We start from the raw sequence: 19,482 nt of genomic DNA on the forward strand, positions 1-19,482 counted from the left end.
TGGTTCATTAGCAAATGGTTTGAAAACTTATGCAACTAAGAATGGTCTGATTTTACTCTGTTAATCAAATTTATTCACATTTTATCTGCTTTGTTAGCTTCATCACTTTGGAGTCATTTAGGAAGATTCTATATGTTACGTTTAATTTGAAACCATCATGAAATAAACTCAGGTGGCATCAAAATGTGAAAACTTTTGATATGGTGATTACTTTTGCAGGCTACTGGATATACTTAAACACTGCAGAACATAATTCGCCTTCTTATTACTTCCAATAACCTCCAGTTTTGCTGTACTTGGACATTTTGTTTTGTTGCATCACAAGCGGGTTTGCTCCATCATCACCGCATGGGAGACTCTTTGCCATGGCCTCCTCTCAAAGGCATAGTATGCAGGGTGGCTGTGCCCGAACACACATCTCTCTTGATGAGCTGTTCCAAGCAACGTGGCCTGAAGCTCTCCAAGTCGATCGGCAGGGCTGTGACCGATCTGTTTAATGTGGCCCTGTCTGCTCCGTCACTGCGTCGGAACTGGGCCAATCTGCGAGAATGGCAGAGTCAAGCGTGTCATGAAAGGAGGATGTCAGAATGATGACCATGGCCCAAGAGGGAGAGCTGCCAAGAGGGTGGAGCTCACACAGCATTCAGAGATTTCGCCATCGGCAGTAGTGCTGAAGGGTGGGGGGGGGGGAGAATAACTACCCCAGGGCCCAAACCTAATAGGGACCCACAATTATTCCTTCAATTTTTTGTTTCATGTGTTTATGTATCCAGGTTTGGTGGGGTAATCGTTGGAGAATCCTCTTTGAGTGGGAGTCTGGGAGGTCAGTGGTTCAAGTCTCAATTCCCATCCGAGTCATACCGAAGAAGTTAAAAATGGTACATGTGCTGCTTCCTTGATTGATGTGAAGCATTTAAAATGATAGAGCATACACAAACCACACTGGGAAGGCAATGGTACACCACTCAGGAAAACACTTGTTATGAAACTGCTTCAGTAGCACCCATACTCTGTCACAAGTATTGTTGCAGTTATCACTTTCCATCAAAACAAAAATGTTTTTACTGGAAGCACCCGGGAGCCGTCAAGGGGGCCATGTTATTATATGTATGCCTATTTTACTCCAAGGGGTCCCAGGATTAAACACCCAAAAAATGGTTGCGATCGGTTCAGCCGTTTTTGCGGTACCTGGGAACAGACAGACACACAGATGGTGAATTATAGGAAGATAAAGTCTTTAGTATGACTTAGCCTGGGCTTAAACCACCAATCTCCCAGAGACAGAGCAGACGTTCAAACCACCAGAGATGCCACCAATTCTGGTTCTGCAGTTTATGTACTTTACAATTTATACCCTAGCCTCGAATGAATACAGAACTGTACTATTTTCTTTTTTGTAAGCAAAGCAGGTGGACGTGCCTGCTGTGTGCTAAATGTACTGTCCATTCCACGTCTTCACCATGAATAATAGAAGACACATTCCACTTTGCAAGCATGGGGTAAAATGGTGGTGAGCTGGTGTAAATTCAGCTCTTTTACGAGCCTCTGGATTTTGCTGTCACTCACAGCACCTGATCCACTTCCTCCACAGCCCAAATCACCACTCCTCTCACCTTTCACCACCATCTCATTACATACATCCTCACCTCCTTTACCGCTGCCAAAATGCTCAACATATGATGGTTCCTACAACTGTGGCTTTTCGGACATGTGAGATCCAGGAGCAAATCAATGGCCATTTGCTCCATTTGGATTGAAAACCTATTAAAAAGCAAATGCATACAATCAGCTATCAATGCTTCTGAATCAAAAAAAAAAAATCCCTGGATAATTTTCTCGTGAGGAATGCAATTTCCATCTTACAGTTAACGCAAAGCTTCAAACCAAGTGCTCAGGTAAAGATTGAGTCTGGCAGATATAAAGTAAGGAGGTGGTGTAGAGTTTACAACAATAGTCAATACCTGATTTTCACAAAGACCTTTCATCCATTTGAGATGCGCAAGTAAATGAATTTTCATCTGTTTGGTTGATTGGATTAATCTTGCCTGGCTGATGTATTACAGACAATCTGACGATGACGAACAATTGGTGTGCACTTTCGTAAATTATGCAGAATAATGAATAAATCCGTCAATCTTAGCATGAGATGATACCTGCACTTTTGAACGACCAATCAATATGAAGTACAAACAACGACAGAAGAATCCCATTATGTAAAAATATGGAGATATAAGTGACAGACTTCAACAGGGCACACTTGAATGATTGACAATGCAGGACCAAGAAACACATTCCCAGAGCTCTTAACCACGGTTGGCTGTCACGTTAAGCAATGTCATGCTGGGTGGGGATGCTGAAGAAAAACTCACTTGACATAGGCAAGGAAGGTGAGCAGGTAAAGCACACAGGCAAGAACATCAGCTCGGCCCACAATCCCCGCCACCTACCGGGCAGCACAAAATGGCAATAATGAAAACAATGATACTGTATTTAAAAGTAATTATCATTGTGAAGTATCAGCTGCCCAGAAATTTTATATCAAAAGACACATTTCAGTTAATTCGTTTTCATGTGGTTCGGAAAAACGAACACCGTGTTAAAATTTACCATGATCCTGACTTGCATCCATGCTCACGGACTTGTGAATGATGGATATTTTTCTGTCATCCTTTTATTAACTGACATTTGTCTCAGGTTTACCAAACTCTTTGCATTGAACCATCAATTATTTATTCGCTCCTGTTGGACTGAGTCCGAAATGGGGGATAATGGATTTGGTCTCGATTTTCATGTACATGTGTGCGTGCGTTCGCAACCACATCTCGTACATGTAATGGACCAATTTTATTTTTACTTGACAAATGGACAATACACGATGATGGTATATATGAACACACCATTTTGTTTCACGATGCAATCAAAGGTGGCTGACTGGAGACCATTTTAATAATAAAAAAACCTGATGTTGAACACGTCCTCAACCATTTCTTGGATCTCCATTTACCGATGTTGTTCAAACTTGGCACACATAAAAAAATGATGGTGCACAAATGCACGTCGTTTTGTTTCGAGATAAAATCCAAGATGGCCGACTGGTGGTCATTTTGTGACTTAAATGTATCCCAAGCCATTTCTGGGACATGTATCTACCGATGTTGTTCAAACTTGGCAAACATAAAAAAATGATGGCTTACATAAGCACGTCATTTTGTTTTGAGATCAAATCCAAGTTGGCCGATTGGTGGCCATTTGGTTACTCAAATGTGTCCCCAACCATTTCTCAGATGTGCATGGTCTGATTTTTTTCAAACTTTCTTTCTCGTCTCAAGTCTGAACTCGCAAACCTCTCTCCCTCTTCAAAATCCTGGTGGCGTCTAATCAAATCTGTTTCTGGTGTATGTTCCCCCTCCATCCCCTCCCTTACCTCAAATGGCCGCACTGCTGATACCGCACATGAAAAAGCTGAATGCCTAAACTTGGTGTTTGCAGCTAAATCTTGTGTCCAAAACCCATCACTTTCGCTACCCACCTTACCCAGTCGCACCCAACTGTCCCTGGACTCTGTATCCTTTTCTCCTGACAAGGTGGAGAGCTTGCTTTCAAACCTCGACTCAGATTCTGCAACCTGTCCAGACAGCATCAGCCCACGTGTCCTCAAAGCCTGCTCTTCCGCTCTTGCTCACCCTCTCTCTGTTCTATTCACCCTCTCATTTGCTCAAGGTCATCTGCCATCTGCTTGGAAATCAGCAAACATCACTGCCCTGCACAAAAAGGTGCAAAAACAGATCGCTGCAACTACAGACCAATCAGCCTTCTCCCAATCATCAGCAAGGTTATGGAATCCATCATCGCTTCAGACATCAAATCCTTCCTCTTCTCCAATGGCTTGATTTCTGATCATCAATTTGGTTTCAGACCAGGTCACTCTACCCTGGATATGCTGCTTCTGCTCTCCCAACAATGAATGGAAGCCCTCAATGCCAGAGAGGAAATCCGAGCCGTATCCCTGGACATATCACGTGCTTTTGACACAGTCTGGCACCCTGCCGTACTCACCAAACTCTCTTCCTATGGTATCCAAGGCCATCTCCACTCATGGCTCGCAGACTTCCTCTCTTGTCGCAGGCACCGTGTGGCCTTAAATGGAGTTCTTTCATCCCCTCTTCCTGTCCAGGCTGGAGTTCCTCAAGTTCGCGTGCTAGGCCCTGTTCTTTTTCTGGTTTTCATCAATGATCTCTCCGACTCTCTGGAAAATCTATTTTATCTTTGCTGATGACTCCACCCTCTGCCGTACCATCGGTCATCCCTCAGACCGGCAAGCAGCAGCTTCTTCGCATACTGCAGATCTGGGTAAAATCACAAACTGGTCCAACACGTGGAACATGTCTTTCAATACAGACAAATCTCACATGCTCACTATGTCTCTTTGAAAGGACCATTTAGAACCCCCCCCCCCCATCCACTTTCTCAACAATCCTCTGGAAGAAGTCCTTTCTTTAAAGCTTCTGGGTCTCACTATCTGCCATGACCTTTCCTGGGAAAGCCACATTTCAAACCTCGCCTCCAAAGCCAGTCGCCGACTGGAAATCCTCTGTCGTACAAAGTCCTTGCTCAGCCCACCTGAGTTTCTGACCACTTACAAAGCTTTTGTCCGCAGCCTGATGGAGTACTGCTCTCCCCTCTGGGCTGGTGCACTTGCCTCCCAACTTTCTCGGCTTCACGCTGTAGAAACCAAGGCATTTCGGATCATTGGCATCTCCCGCAATGAGGCTGAGTCTTTGGGCCTCTCACTCAATCACCGCAGGTTGGTCGGTGGTCTTTCTGTCTTCTACCGTCTCCTCTCCATCCTCGCCCCCCTGCTCTCTCTGCGATTTGTCCCCACCACATTTCCGCAGGGCGCTCAAGGTCGGCCAACAACCCCCTTCTGGTAAAACTACCAAAATCACGAATCACTGCTCACCTTCACTCTTTCATTCCTCTTTTTTCCCGCCTTTGGAATAAATGCACTCACTCTATTCATTCCCATTCTTCCCTCCAGGCCTTCAAAACAGCTGTTTACCACCACCTCTTATCATCCCCCATCCAAATCCTCGATCTTTTCTACCCCCGATAATCCACCCAAGCCCACATCCTTCAAATTCCCTGCTTTCCTTCCTGAAAGTCCTTGTAATGTCCATCTTCTATTCCCCATGTTTCCCGTCCCATCCCTCTCCCTTCCACAGATCTCCTAATGTCTCTGTTCCCGACTTTTGTCCTTCCCACTCCCTTCCCTCTTGTCTCATGCCCCCCCCCTTTTGATGTGCGTTGTGTGTTAGCTCTCATACGAGCCTCGACAAGCTATACAAAAAAAAAAAACTTGGCATAAGCACAGTTTATGATGGCATGCACATGCACCTCACTTTATTTTGCAATCTGATCAAATATGGCTGAGTGCTATACTGGCAGCCATTTTAGTTGGAATAAAGCCGGTTTCGAACACGTCCTCATTCAATTCTCGGACATGAATTTACCGTTTGTTCAAGTTTGGAACACATATAATCGATGATGGCTTACATATGCACGTCATTTTTTCTCGAGATCAGATAGAAGATGGCCGACTGGCGGCCATTTTGTTAATTAAAAGTGTCCATGCAACCATTTCTTGGACATGCATGTTCCGATTTTGTTCAAAAGTCACAAGCACATCACATGATGGCACACACTTGTAGCTAACTTTTTTTGCGATCTGATAAAATATGGCCGACTGGGAGACTGGCAGCCATTTTAGTTGTAAACTAGAAGGGCACTCAGTGGAGTGGATACCTCCGCCCTGTAATGCCTGATCTACGACAACATCTAGTAGTCGGATGCGAATCCGGATCTTCACCAAAATCTAATCAGACAGAAACATGTCTTCCTAAACCAGTTATGTTTTTCTCAGACAGCTGTAGAACTCATTACCTCCACCACCAAAGGTGGAGGAGGTCATGTTTTCACTCCTTTCTGTCTGTTTGTTTGTTTGTTTGTTTGTGTACAGGATATCTCAAAAAGTTGTGGATGGATTCCGACGAAACTTGGTGGTCAAGTTGGGTATGTGACCACGCCAAATCGATTCGATTTTGGTGAGACCTGAATCCGGATCTGGATACGAGAATAATTTTGTGATTCTTCACCATTGAGAGAAAGGGGAAAAAAACGATATAGTACTGTATAGCATGATATTTCAAAAATGTATTGAGCCCGATATGTTCTCATGGGATCAGGCATTACGTGGCCGAGGTTTGCACTATACTGAGTGCCCTTCTAGTTTATCCATGAAATGCTCCAGTATTTCACAGTCAACAATGAAATGTATGGCATTAGATATAACATATAATTGACATTTTATTGAGAAATTTAAAATCACGAATCCCGTTTCAATACACAAAGGCATCCACCTTCGACCATCTCTCACCGCTTCACAGTGTACTGGATGGGATGCAAATAGGAGAGCGGCGAGACGGGCCGGATGTTTGCGCGTGAACACAGCAACACGACATGTGCACAGGAAGAGAAGTGTCGCCGCTGTGTGCAGGAGTACATTCAGTACATGGAAACCCAAAGGTTCAACTCCAGAAATACAAGCATTTAGCCTGTGGGAACAGAGGAAGAACATTGAAAGAGTGTGTGTGTGCGTGTGTGTGTGCGTGTGTGTGTGTGTGTGTGTGTGTGTGTGTGTGTGTGTGTGTGTGTGTGTGTGTGTGTGTGTGTGTGTGTGTGTGTGTGTGTGTGTGTGCTTACACAGAGAAAGTTAGAAAATGTGGTTGTGTTGTCAGAATGACTGAATATAATGACACAGATGAGGTCATGGATCTAATGATGCGGACCGAATGCACTTGTTGTGGACCGACCATTTGGAGAGGATATGGGCTGAAAGGATCGAAGCCAACATGAAGAATGGCACACATCTGATTCTACAGGCAGTCAGGAAATCGAGCATTCTCATAAAAATTAAGGCTTCCATTATAATTGCTGTGAGGAACAGCTATATGGAGGGGTGTGTGTGTGTGTGTGTGTGTGTGTGTGTGTGTGTGTGTGTGTGTGTGTGTGTGTGTGTGTGTGTGTGTGTGTGTGTGTGTGTCATTAATTGCATTGAATTACAGTAATGAAAACAGCAATTATGAAATTTTGTTCAGCTAATAGCCTAGTCAGTATCAATGCAATAAGCTCACAATAAGCAACTTATGTTTTTATTTCTCAAATCATCTGTGCTAACTTTTGTAAAACAAAATAACCTGTTATAATTTTCGTAGTTGTCATGTTTTTGAAACATCGTACTTATTGAATTAAATAAAGCATGAAAAGCAATGAAAGGCAGAACATACATACAAGACAAATTAAGGCAAAACACAGACAAAGCAATTACAAATAGCTTCCACAAACTAATCCAGCCATGGCAATTAAACAAAAACAAAATCGAAGCACGATAGAGAAAATAATATTGGCGTTATTTCATACGCAGCCTGTGGCTGGTGGTTGCATCATTTCTGGAAGCACAGCTGTGCCACTGATGCAGTGCCCCTTCTACCAGTAAGCTGGTACTCATTTTTTCAACCTTGGCACAACCTCAGAAGGATGACATGCTCAGTCAACCCATCTAGTGTTGGTTCAACAGCGTGACAGGGGCTTGAACTTAAGACCCTAAAATCTCATACCAGCCACCTTAATCTCATGCCAGCCACCTTAATCTCATGCCAGCCACCTTTATCTCATGCCAGCCACCTCAACCATTAAGCCAACAGCAGGAAGAGCAATTAATAATAGACTCATCAGGGTATTTGCCTCGTCTTGGTGAACCCCTTCCCACTCTGGGGGTGCAATATTAATGATGCTCTGCGATCAAACCACTGATCTTTATGCCAACTATCTTTGGAAAATTGTCTTCTCTGATGACTCCAGCTTTCACCGTGACATCCCCCATCTTTCAGACAGACAGGTTGGTGGTCCCTCTGTCATCTACCATCTCCTTTCTGGTCTTGACCCTCTGCTCTTTCAGGGTTTCTCCCCTACCCCCATAGGTTTCTGCAGGGTGCACGTGTTCCATCAGCAACCCCCTCCAATGAAACTTACAAAATCCAGAATCTCTGCTCACCCCCACTCTTTTGTTCCTCTTTTTAACCTAACCTATAGAACCAACTTCCACATTCTCTTCAATCTCATTCTTCCCTCCAGGTCTTCATGACAGCTGTTCACCACCATCTTAGATCATTCCCCATCTGAAACCAAGCTGTTATCCTCATAAACCTTCACTAAACTCTCCTTTTTCAAAATTTTCAGTTTTTCATTCTTGAGAGTTTGTCTGTATGCATCTTGGCCACCCCTTGCATCCTCCTTTATCCCTCATTCCTCCCCACATCCGTTATTTGTCCAAGTCTCCTTTTATTTTGTCCCTCAACCCTGCCATCAGCATGTTCCCAAGCTCTCTCTTTTAGTTCTCGCTTTTGTTCCGTAACATCATGATCCATTCTATGTTCTAACTCCTTTATGATCCTCGACTTGGTATACAAAAATAAATACATAAAAAACTGGAGTAGCAGTCAAGGCTGAATGTTGATTTCATCAGAACGCCATCTTGAGACCACCTACAAAGACAAGGACCATCTCAAGACAACCTACAAAGACCAAGGATAAGGACCATCTCGAGACATCCTACAAGGACAAGGACCATCTCGAGACCACCGACAAGGACAAGGACCATCTCGAGACCACCTACAAGGACAAGTACCATCTCGTGACCTCCTTCAAGGACAAGGACCATCTCAAGACCACCTGCAAGGACCAGGACCTTCTCGAGACCGGCCACCCCCGCCACCCCGCTGCCTCCCAAAGAAGTGACTGCACTCATTGTCCGCACTGAGCTCGGTGTGTATTTGACACTTTAAAATCGATCTTTTTTGACACTGCAGATATATTTGGCTATGTACCATTTACAAACGATCTGTGGTCAGTGATTTTGACTGACTGTTATTACATGAAAATAATATCACGTATGAATGGAATCATTTAGTCTTCCCCTTCTTTTCTTCCACGCCTGTCACATTTCGTTTAGTTTTCAATTGTCACTTGTTCCCTACAATAATAATGATTTATCATCTAAATAATGTTCATAGCCTTGGAAAATACTTATTACCTTTCATCAAGCCGTAATTGCAAAAACTAAAATGAGAAATTTAGAGGTATTCACACTTTCCAGTTTCATACACATTTATGTAGAATATGGATATTATCTTTTAGACAGTAAGCCCGAACATTGTTTGGAAAATTATGTTACTGCATGAAGCCAAAATAATATTCAATGACACGTTTTGTAAGTTTGAGCATTATGCTCAGATAAAGTTGATCGTAATGTAGTAACCTCGGAATGGCTCGTAAAGTTGCATATCGTCACCCTCATAACAAAAGTGCCTGTCATTTTTTTTTTTCCAGTTTTTGAGATTTTCTGCCGAAGTCATCTATAGCCATGACATAATAATAATAATAATAATAACGAGTAACAAGATTTGTGTTTCATTTAACTTCCATTAACAACTCTGTGCACAAGAAATAGTGAATAAATATTCGTTGATGAAGAATTGCTGCAGTTTTTTGTGTTTTTCTTGAAACTGGAAAAAATTACCGGCACTTTTGTTATGAGGGTAATGATATTGTTGCGGTTATGGAAATTCTCCAACCACCATTCAGGTCCCGTAGGTGAGATATCTCTGTAAGTACATGTGTAGTTCGCCCCAAACCCGTTGTTTAGAGGGAAAAAATGTGATTCATTCGGGCTGCGACGCTTTGAGATAGCCGTTTTTCTGTTCTATCTTTATTTTGAACCAACCACGCTCCAACTATCACACAACAACAACAACGCCAACAGCCACGATCTTTACCTTCACAACTCGCTCCAGCAAACATCGCATCACCGCCATTCCAAACGGCACCATGGCCATAAACCACCACCATAAACCCTCCACCACCTTCACCTCTCTACTTCTGCGGGCATTCCCGCACCACCTGTGAGCACCGGGCGTCAGGCTGTCCTGGGCTCGTACGGGACGCGCGCCGAGCCGCGAGTGCAAAATGCGGCCTTTCCGAGGAGAATTCGGATCAGGAATCCTACACGCCCACCTCTGATCCGTCCAATCAGCAAGCGAGGGGACGGTTTGTCCCCGCCTCCAGCCGCATCTGTGTGGTTTCGAGATTAGCAAATTCTAGGATCAGGGGAGATTCACGCCCCTTTTTCTCCATCCAAAGGGCGAGCGTGGCTCCGCCCCCGAGCTCGTTCTGATCCGGAAATTTGCATATGGGTTCTCCTGCCGGCCTATAAAGCGCCGAGCGCGGGGCGAATCTGGGCAGAGTCGGTTTGGGCAGAGTCGGCCTTGGAAGAGCGGAGAGCGGAGAGCGGAGAGCGGAGAGCGGAGAGCGGAGAGTGGAGAGTGGCAGAAGAGCGGAGAGAGTTTTGGGCAGAGTCAGTTTGGAGCGAGGAGTGGAGTCGGGAGGAGAGAGCGTCCGGTGGTTTTCGGCAGACGGCTGAGGAGAATTGGGGGAAGAGACCGAGGAGTTTGGGTCCGAGGCAAGGAAGACGGCGGTCGGCGACGAGGTCGCGGTGTAATCGCTCGTCACGGGACCCAAGCAAGCCAGCTATACTCTTTCCCCAGAGCATCAACAATTCCCCCCCCCTTTTTCCCCCGCACTGAGATAGTGCGAAAAGGGGGCCCCGTTCCCACCCCACTCCAAGCAGTGCCAACGAAACCCGCGAAGGAGCACGAAGTCGGGGCACCGCCGCGCTGCCACATTTGCGGCTCATCACAAAGACGCGGGTAGGACCCACCCGGTCTCGCGGACCTGACCGCTCTTTCAGGTCCTGCGCAAATATTGGCCCACAGGCCCCGTCTGCCCCCCTGTCTTTGAGGGTGGCCTTTTCTTTTGTTTCTGTGTAAGCGTGTGTGTGTGGCGCCAGTCTGGTGAAGTAAAACTGTTAAGTGTTGCCGTGTGTCAGTCTTATTCGGTAGTATCTCTGCGTCATTGTTTCTTTTGTTACATTTGCTTTTTGTGAATAATTGTTTTAATTGTATATGTGTGCTCTCCGTGTGCTGCGGAATAAATGTGCATCATGTTGAACTGTTTTCCCGTTTCGCTTCGTCTTTTCTTTAATTGAATCTCCATCTTGCTTCACGTAAAGGGTTGGTAGTGGGCTAAATATGCCCGATAATTAATCGGAACCGTCGAGGCCGACGATAACGCCGCTTGCTTATCCCGATAGTACGGAACGGATCGCTTAAGTGGCCCGTGTCCGGCGTCGACCTGCGGCGAGGTGCGATCGCCTGGTCTACCCTCTGCGTGGGTACTTAGGGAGGTCGAGTTTGGCGAACAACCCTATCCCACGCGGGGGGCCGATTGGCACGATCGTGGTGAGGCCGAAAGGCCCACCCGTTACTATCTCCCGGCGTTAGTCCGAGAGGGTCACGACAGAATTGTCCGTCTGGTGGGCGACATGCCGCGATTCGAGTCACGTGGCCGTTCGCACGCCGGCGGGCGACATGCCGCGATTCGAGTCACGTGGCCGTTCGCACGCCGGCGGGCGCGAATTCGCAACAATATGTACATCTGTTGGCACACTTTAATGCACTTCTTTCAACAAACAGGTAAAAATGTCTCAAAATGAGAGGCATTGCATTTCTGTAAATTTAAGTTGCCTTTTTACATATAATAAGACCCAATGTCTGTGTGTCAGTTTTGCATGTCTTCTTAAACCAATAGTCACACAAAGTTGAAAATAGTACTGTATCAAAATCAACAAGGACCCAGCCAATACAGGTTCAAATATATTGATTTGGACAAAAACATTTTCATTATTCACATCGATATCGATATTAAAATGCCCAGACAAATAATGCATTTCCAATTTGTAGACGAGTATGCAAAATGTAGACGTTTGCCAAGAAGATATCTGGGACATACCAAAGCATTTGCCCTAAAGAAACAGCTCCATTTATAGGGCAAGTATGGGAATTTAAAATTCAAGGCAGTTTTCAACCCACATATAATTAGAGAAATTATTAACGACAACATTTAGAAATAACATCACACTGGCAAATCTTTTCCCCACATTTGCATGGAGGACATACGCTATTATTATGTTATGTGGAGGGGAGACAGGTTGGGGTGGGGATAGAATGTGGCAAGAATAGTATGGACCATATGTTAGAGTAGGTTAAATTTACCCTTGTATTAGATATGAGATGTCAGAGATGTCAAATGTAATATGTGCACCGAGAAGGCAGTGAAGAGTAATGTTAGAACAGTACAGAGTAAGGTTGTACTATGTCCGGCCTTCTGTCCAGGTGATGCCAGGTTTTGTACAGGCGAGGCCATTTGTATATACTCTTGAAGTCATTGGGTTTGTCCGGTGTCCCAACTTGAATCCCGGTGAACCCGTGAAAGCGGTCGTGGTGGTCAACTGATTTTGTCGTCCTGGGCTGGATTAAATCTCCGTTCATCATGATACCATACCGTGTGGGTCCACCAAGTCAGTAGATGTGCCGCACTAATTCGGTGTCATATGTCTGATGCTTAATAATGACTGAGCATAGTTGTAATGCTTGTTATGGCCTCATTTTAGGCACTAAACTGCCAAATCCAATTTGTCCTTTAATGGACGTGCACAGTTGCAATAGTGATCAGAACCATCCAAATTAATTTGGCGACCAAGTGGTTTTAAAATACAATTGGGAGAACACAGGGCAGGAATACAAGAAGAAGCCAATGATAATCACAAATAAATTCCCCTTAGTCCTCAACTCGATAAGTGCCCGAGAGTAAAATTAATGAACCAGAACCTTATTTATTCATACCACAGGATACCACAGGAGATAGACAAGAGAGTGAGTCAGACAAGATAGAAAATACCCCACCCTCGGACAGAGATTGACTCAAGAAAAAGACACGATCAGGCAAGGCACAAGTTGTGCCACAGATTGACCCTGCATGAAGAGAAGAGAGGGCATGGCTTGCTGGGTGGGGTGTGGTAAAGATTGCAGCAGCAAAGGGGGCTGGGTTGGGGAAAACCCAGTGGCAAGTTGTGCACAGTTTCTCCAGCGGAGGTTACAGCATCTGCTGCCCCCGCAAAGATAAGAGCCATCTTTATAGCTTTTGCCCCACCTGCTCTGATGATGCATTTAGCCCATAGCCCCTCCCCTATTGGCCACTATTGGTCTGGGTTTCAATTTTCTGGGTGGGGGCCATCGACGAGACACTCTGATGATCCTCCTCAGTTTCAGTCATGACCAAAGCACTGATTTTCCCACAAAAACGTGCGCCCGATGGCCTGTCATGTAGTCTAAAAGCACATAGAAGACAGATTACAATTGTAAGAACATTAAAAAGGGGGTATCCAGGGATGTTGATTTTCGACACAAACATTAGGGCAGGTAAATGACATCTATCTAGTCATGAAATGATGCATATCTTTAACACGTATCACAATTAAATTACCTCATGCCGATTCTAATACATTCAATATGGCAGATAACTACCCTATCCTTTGGATGGGAGCAAGTGCACCAGGAGGATCTATTATTTTTCTTACTCATAAGAGCTTATGAAATCCGTTGCTTCTGACTGCCCCCTTACCTATGGCATCTCCCCTCCCTACAATGTCTATCAATGCCCTGGGTCACAACACGACAAGTGTCTTCAGTGAACGAAGGGCCTATCAGCACCCAGTGCTCTGCTCAACAGCAAGAGTCTTCCGAGCCTGTAGCGCCCAGAAAATTGCACAAAAGACTCAGGTGGCCTCAGAAATGGGAGTTTTATTGGTACATGTGGCCCAAGACCACAAAGTGAATGACACATGGCCTTTCAACAAAGGTCTTCAGCCTTTATGGCACAACAAGCAATGAAAGTACAAAATGCAGGTGGATATCCTGTTCGCAGACAGAGATATCATTTTTGAGATATCCTGTTCACAACCAAACAGACAAACAAACAGACAAGGGTGAAAACACAACATCCATCCACCTTCGGTGACAGAGGTAATTAATAATGAAATGGTTGAGGGGACAAGGGAAGAGAGAGAGGCTCACAATGCGGCCGCCTCCCTTCAGCGCATGGCCATGGAACATCTTCCTGACACCCGGATGGGAACCATCCATCCTCAATGGAGCGGCTGTCGGTAGTCTATACTAATAAATGTGTGTGTGTGTGTGTGTGTGTGTGTGTGTGTGTGTGTGTGTGTCTGTGTCTCCTCTATAACTCCAAAACCATGAAACCGAGCAGCTTCCATACATATTTTCCTTTCCATCTTGAAACTTTCCATACATACTAAAGGAATACCAAGGAAGTGCATGAGTGAAAATTGGGTGTTTGGGTTAATTAAAACACCCCTTTTGAAGATAATTAATGGCCGTATTAAATTATATCCTTTATCAGGTGCATCCTCGGTCACCTTGCTCTCTGCGGTCTGAAGGCATATCCTGGGTTGCCTCGCTAGGGTCTGAAGCAGCCATGTTATTTAGGCCTGCTTAACCATGCCTTGACTTGGATCAGGCCGCAATGATTTCTCAATGATAAAGTTATTTTTCACTTTCCTCACTTATATATTGAAAGCTTGTTCATCATAGCTACGAAACGCTGCATACATTGCAATGCTTATAAACGCCCGGGGATGACAGGGTTGTTGGCTATATTTAATTTCCACACATGTAATAACTTCGAGAATCTCTTAAACTAAGCCAAATTACAAAATTGAAGCTCCAGAATTGAACGTAGCAGCAGTTCTGACTGCTAAAAAGGGTTAATTTGTCTAATTCGGACATATTTGATATCATCATATCTATGATTCGCTGGATGCATTGCAATGCTAATAAACGCCCGGACATGCCAGCACTCATGGTCCTCGATAATCTCTTAAACTAATCCTAATTACAAAATTTAAGTTCCAGAATAGAACTTAGCAGCAGTTCCAACTGCAAAAAAGAGTGTTCATTTGCCCAATTCAGACACATTTGATATTTTGGCCGTCTCTGGGAGGTGTGTGTTTAATATGACGGTTTGGTGATTGCTAGTTACGTGCCAAGTGAGCCATTCCTTAGAAACCATTTTGTTGGAGTGCTGAAGGCACTTGATGAGTGCTCTGACATAGCTGCACAGTCGCTGAATAATGTATATCGATCGACTTGAACATTGTTCAGAGGCCACTCGCCTGCAATGGTCCCAGGTTGTTCTGCTGTCACTTCGGCATAGTTAAATACAAATGAAAAAAAGAAAACATTTTGTAAACATTATGGCAGGATAGCCGAGAGATACACACACTCCCTTGAAGCTGTCAATCCTGGGTTCGAATCCCGATCCAGCTATAAACTGTCACCCCGGTGTTTCACAGGCAGGGTGATTAATCAGTGTGTGTGCCATTAAACTTGACCCCACATCCGCCGGAATCCCAACCCCCTCTCCTCACCCTCTCTTCCCCTCCCAGCTCCTCCCTTCCCATTTCTCTCCCCTCTCCCTCTGTCTCCCCTCTCACCCCTCTCTCTCCTACCCCTCTCCCTCCCTCTGTCTCTCTCAAAATGTATCTGGACGGTGGTTATGCCCAGATGGTGGTAATCGCCACACATATTCGAATAGTGGTTATCTTTGCGCATATCCAAATGGTGGTTATCTCCGTATGTATCCGTTTGATGGTTATTGGACTCGCACTGCCTTACTTTACCTTGATGGACCCTCTCCTCACACTACCTTACCTTACCCTCCCCTCATGCTGTCTTCCCTTTCCCTCCCCTCACACTTCCTCCCCCCACCCTTCACGCTGCCTTCGCTTCTCCCACCCTTCCTCTCTCCCCCACTCCTCATTTCTCCCCACCCATACTTGCTCCCCTCTCCTTCCTCACTCCCCCACCCCTAATCATTCTTCCACCCCTCTCCCACCCTACCTTTAGTAAACCTGTCGTCCGGATAGTGGTTATGTCCGGACAGTGGTTATATCCAGAAGAACCCTCCCCTCACACTGCCTTGCCTTTCCCTCCCCTCACACTGCCTTACCTTTCCCTCCCCTCACACTGCCTTACATTTCCCTCCCCTCACACTGCCTTACATTTCCCTCCCCTCACACTGCCTTACCTTTCCCTCCCCTCACACTGCCTTACCTTTCCCTCCCCTCACACTACCTTCCCTTTCCCTCCCCTCACACTGCCTTACCTTTCCCTCCCCTCACACTGCCTTACATTTCCCTCCCCTCACACTGCCTTGCCTTTCCCTCCCCTCACACTGCCTTGCCTTTCCCTCCCCTCACACTGCCTTACATTTCCCTCCCCTCACACTGCCTTACCTTTCCCTCCCCTCACACTGCCTTACCTTTCCCTCCCCTCACACTGCCTTACCTTTCCCTCCCCTCACACTGCCTTACCTTTCCCTCCCCTCACACTGCCTTACCTTTCCCTCCCCTCACACTTCCTTACCTTTCCCTTCCCTCACACTGCCTTACCTTTCCCTCCCCTCACACTGCCTTGCCTTTCCCTCCCCTCACACTGCCTTGCCTTTCCCTCCCCTCACACTGCCTTGCCTTTCCCTCTCCTCACACTGCCTTGCCTTGCCCTCCCCTCACACTGCCTTACCTTTCCCTCCCCTCACACTGCCTGACCTTTCCCTCCCCTCACACTGCCTTACCTTTCTCTCCCCTCACACTGCCTTACCTTTCCCTCCCCTCACACTGCCTTACCTTTCCCTCCCCTCACACTGCCTTCCCTTTCTCCACCCCACCTCACTCAACCCCCTTCCTCTCTCCCCCACTGCTCCTCACCCCCCTTCTTCCTCTCTCCCCCACTGCTCCTCACCCCCTTCTTCCTCTCTTCCCCCTGTGCCTTGCTTCCCTTTCCTTCCTCACTCCCCATCTTCCTCAGTTTCTCTCCCTCCTCTCCTCCTCCTCTCCCTCCTCTCCTTCCCCTCACGCTACACTCCCTCCTCTCTTCCTCTCCTCCTTCTTACTCACCCCCTGCCCCTTAATATTCACATCAGTGAAGTGACAGGTTGTATTTGCTAGTTCACTATAAGGAAACAATCATACAGACAGATAACGAAGGAATTATTTCAGGAGTTGAGAAGGGGAGGGGGAGTGGGGGTGTAGACACAAAAAAGGAGGGAGGGCAATCATGATAAACAGATACTAATACATTCTTCGACATATTACACATCGTTTCCCTACAAATACCGATCTCTTACACTCGACATTTATGAATGGCATAAAGTAGTCTGTATTAACCCCACTACCCCCATCATGTTCCCGCAACAATATTTTATTTTGCCATCGATTTTATCCATTTCACGGCACAACAAACCTTTATTTCATATTTTATCTTTTTCTTGTCTGTTGAGAGCACAGACTGTGACCATCCCAGAGAAAGTTTTGGAAGCTGAAAGGCCACGGATGAAATGTACAGCATCAGAGCAGCGGTTGAAGGTTACGAAGTTGGAATGAGGTGTCGACCACGAGTTACATCTGAGATCTAAGGCTTTAATCAGTGGTGGCTCAAAGGAAGACTTTAAATGGTTCTGTTCTGTTGCGGTGGCCAATGGGCTTCAGAGGCAGAGTGCACGTTTGATGACCCATGGCATGGAGTTACTGGCAGCGATGATGGGTGAATCGCCCAAAGTTGCCCGTGTCCCAACCTTCGGGTCATGAATATGGAGCTCAGATGGCTCATTATATATTCCGACTGGGTATCATCGAGTTATTTCGCAATGGAATCCATTTACGTGCATACGTCTGGATCTCTCGGGAAAAATGCACCTCCTATGGATATGGGCAAAGGTGTCAATCCGTTCACGCTTTTCATCCTCCAGATGGTTCATTGAAACCGACCTTTTGATGGACCTGTGAATTCAAGTTCGATTCACCGCACCGTGGTGTTTATCGACGAATATGTAGCCTACATTACCGCCTCAACATCTAATGTTGGAAAATAAATGCACGTGCAAAGAGTGGTCAAGCCAAACCATCCAACCCCCCCCCCACCCCGTTCCTGTAACCTGTCCCCAGACCCACCGGAACGTGAGCACGCACAACGGCCGGTACGACTTGTGGCTCCGGGAGTCCGTCAGTGGCTTCCCCCAGAAATCGTTGCCGAAGAGCCGTGAAAGAGGCGACCCGGGCCATGCGTCAGGGTTTCCCACGATGGCGAACGTGTCGTCATGCACGAAGTCGCCGTGCAGGCTGTTGCAGTAGCAAAGCACCGACACCGTCACGCATTGCACAGCGCTCGTCCAGAATTCCGAAGCACCCATCACACTCGGTCGGCGCTCCCTCGAGGCTCTCATGCCTCCCGGCCTCGAGGATGGGGGTCTGTGTTCGCACGGGGTCCGGCGCAGTACGGGAGTGCGCGTCCGCGCCGCGCATGCGTTTGCGGGAGGGGGCGCGTTTTGGAGCGGGACAGGCGGAGAGCAGCAAAAATGATTCCAGGAATCCACGCAAAACTTGCCAGAAAAATTATGCTCTTCAGGAAAAATAAGAATCGATGACAAAAAAGGGAGAGAAATGGATTTGAAGATTTCCAGGTTCCTTCTCCGCCCATCTCCTTTCAAGTATGGTCTCACATTCCCATATTTTTTTTTATCCCTTTATCTTCTTTCCCATGCTTTTCCTTTTTCCCCAACGGATGCGCAAGGTTAAATAATATCGTGTTGATGTGACGTCATCAGTGGACATTTTTCAAAGCGCAATTGTGGTGCAATCACGGTGCTTGAACGCTGCTGCCACATTCAGTGCACGAAGCAAAATCAAATACATCTTTGTTCGTTTCCTTACAGTTCACAGTTCAAATACGGTGAAGACGTTACGTGCAGTGGTTTTGGTGTGCATTTCAATTGGTGTGAGAAAAAAAAAAACTTGATGAATATATGACATCAAATTATTTTTAGTGGAGAAATTCCCAAACCACTTCAAGAAACATATTTTAACAGATGTATATGTTGATGGGGGGGAAACAACACATTTAAAATGAGATCTTATCTATCTTTCAATAATTTGTAAAAACTAATAATTTTAGTTGAGTAGGTGATGGAGAAGAATGGAGGGTGCATTGTCTATGTTATGGAAATGATTAAAATATCATCCATCACCCTCCCAATAGCAAGCTGGTTTAACTGACCCATCGGGATCATCTGTTTATCAATGCACAACTCAATGCCGATGTGCTTCCAAAGTCCTCTTTGATGAAGGCCATCCAGTGGAGACGTTTGCTTTTGCCTTTTCAGCTCTTCTTGATAGGATTTACAAATATCAAATTTATTATTATTAATATTGTTATTGTTATTATTATTATTATTATTATTATTATTATTATTATTTACCGAAGGAACTTGGACTACTTGCCTTTCCATGATGGTAAATGTCCAACATTGGTGAAAACGTTCGATCTCACTCATCGTGTCCATAGTTGGGTCAAACCAGGCCAAAGTCAATGTGATCTCATATACAAACACACGTGATCC

General features: G+C 45.6%; 1 protein-coding gene across 4 annotated transcripts in view; it reads right to left on the reverse strand.

Annotated features, from left to right (window-relative positions):
* The window catches only part of TMTC1 (transmembrane O-mannosyltransferase targeting cadherins 1), a 119,851-nt gene extending 100,614 nt beyond the window's left edge, over positions 1–19,237 (reverse strand). The window contains exons 1-3 of one of the 4 annotated variants that reach the window (XR_015060679.1): positions 18,038–19,237; positions 6,434–6,611; positions 2,370–2,443 (exon numbers count right to left, since the gene is read on the reverse strand). Coding sequence is in view for 3 of the 4 variants with exons in the window: in XM_085890672.1 (XP_085746798.1) it covers positions 2,370–2,443; positions 6,434–6,611; positions 18,038–18,309 (524 nt within the window). In the remaining variant the exon portion in view is untranslated. The remainder of the gene's footprint in view (positions 1–2,369; positions 2,444–6,433; positions 6,612–18,037) is intronic. The other 3 variants (XM_085890672.1, XM_085890663.1, XM_085890651.1) reach the window with 3 other exon arrangements.
* Between the last annotated feature and the right edge of the window lie 245 nt (positions 19,238–19,482).

This window comes from Eptatretus burgeri, chromosome 1, assembly GCF_056783735.1.
Source record: "Eptatretus burgeri isolate ZD-2024b chromosome 1, Ebu_testis_v1, whole genome shotgun sequence".
NCBI classification, from domain to species: domain Eukaryota; kingdom Metazoa; phylum Chordata; class Myxini; order Myxiniformes; family Myxinidae; genus Eptatretus; species Eptatretus burgeri.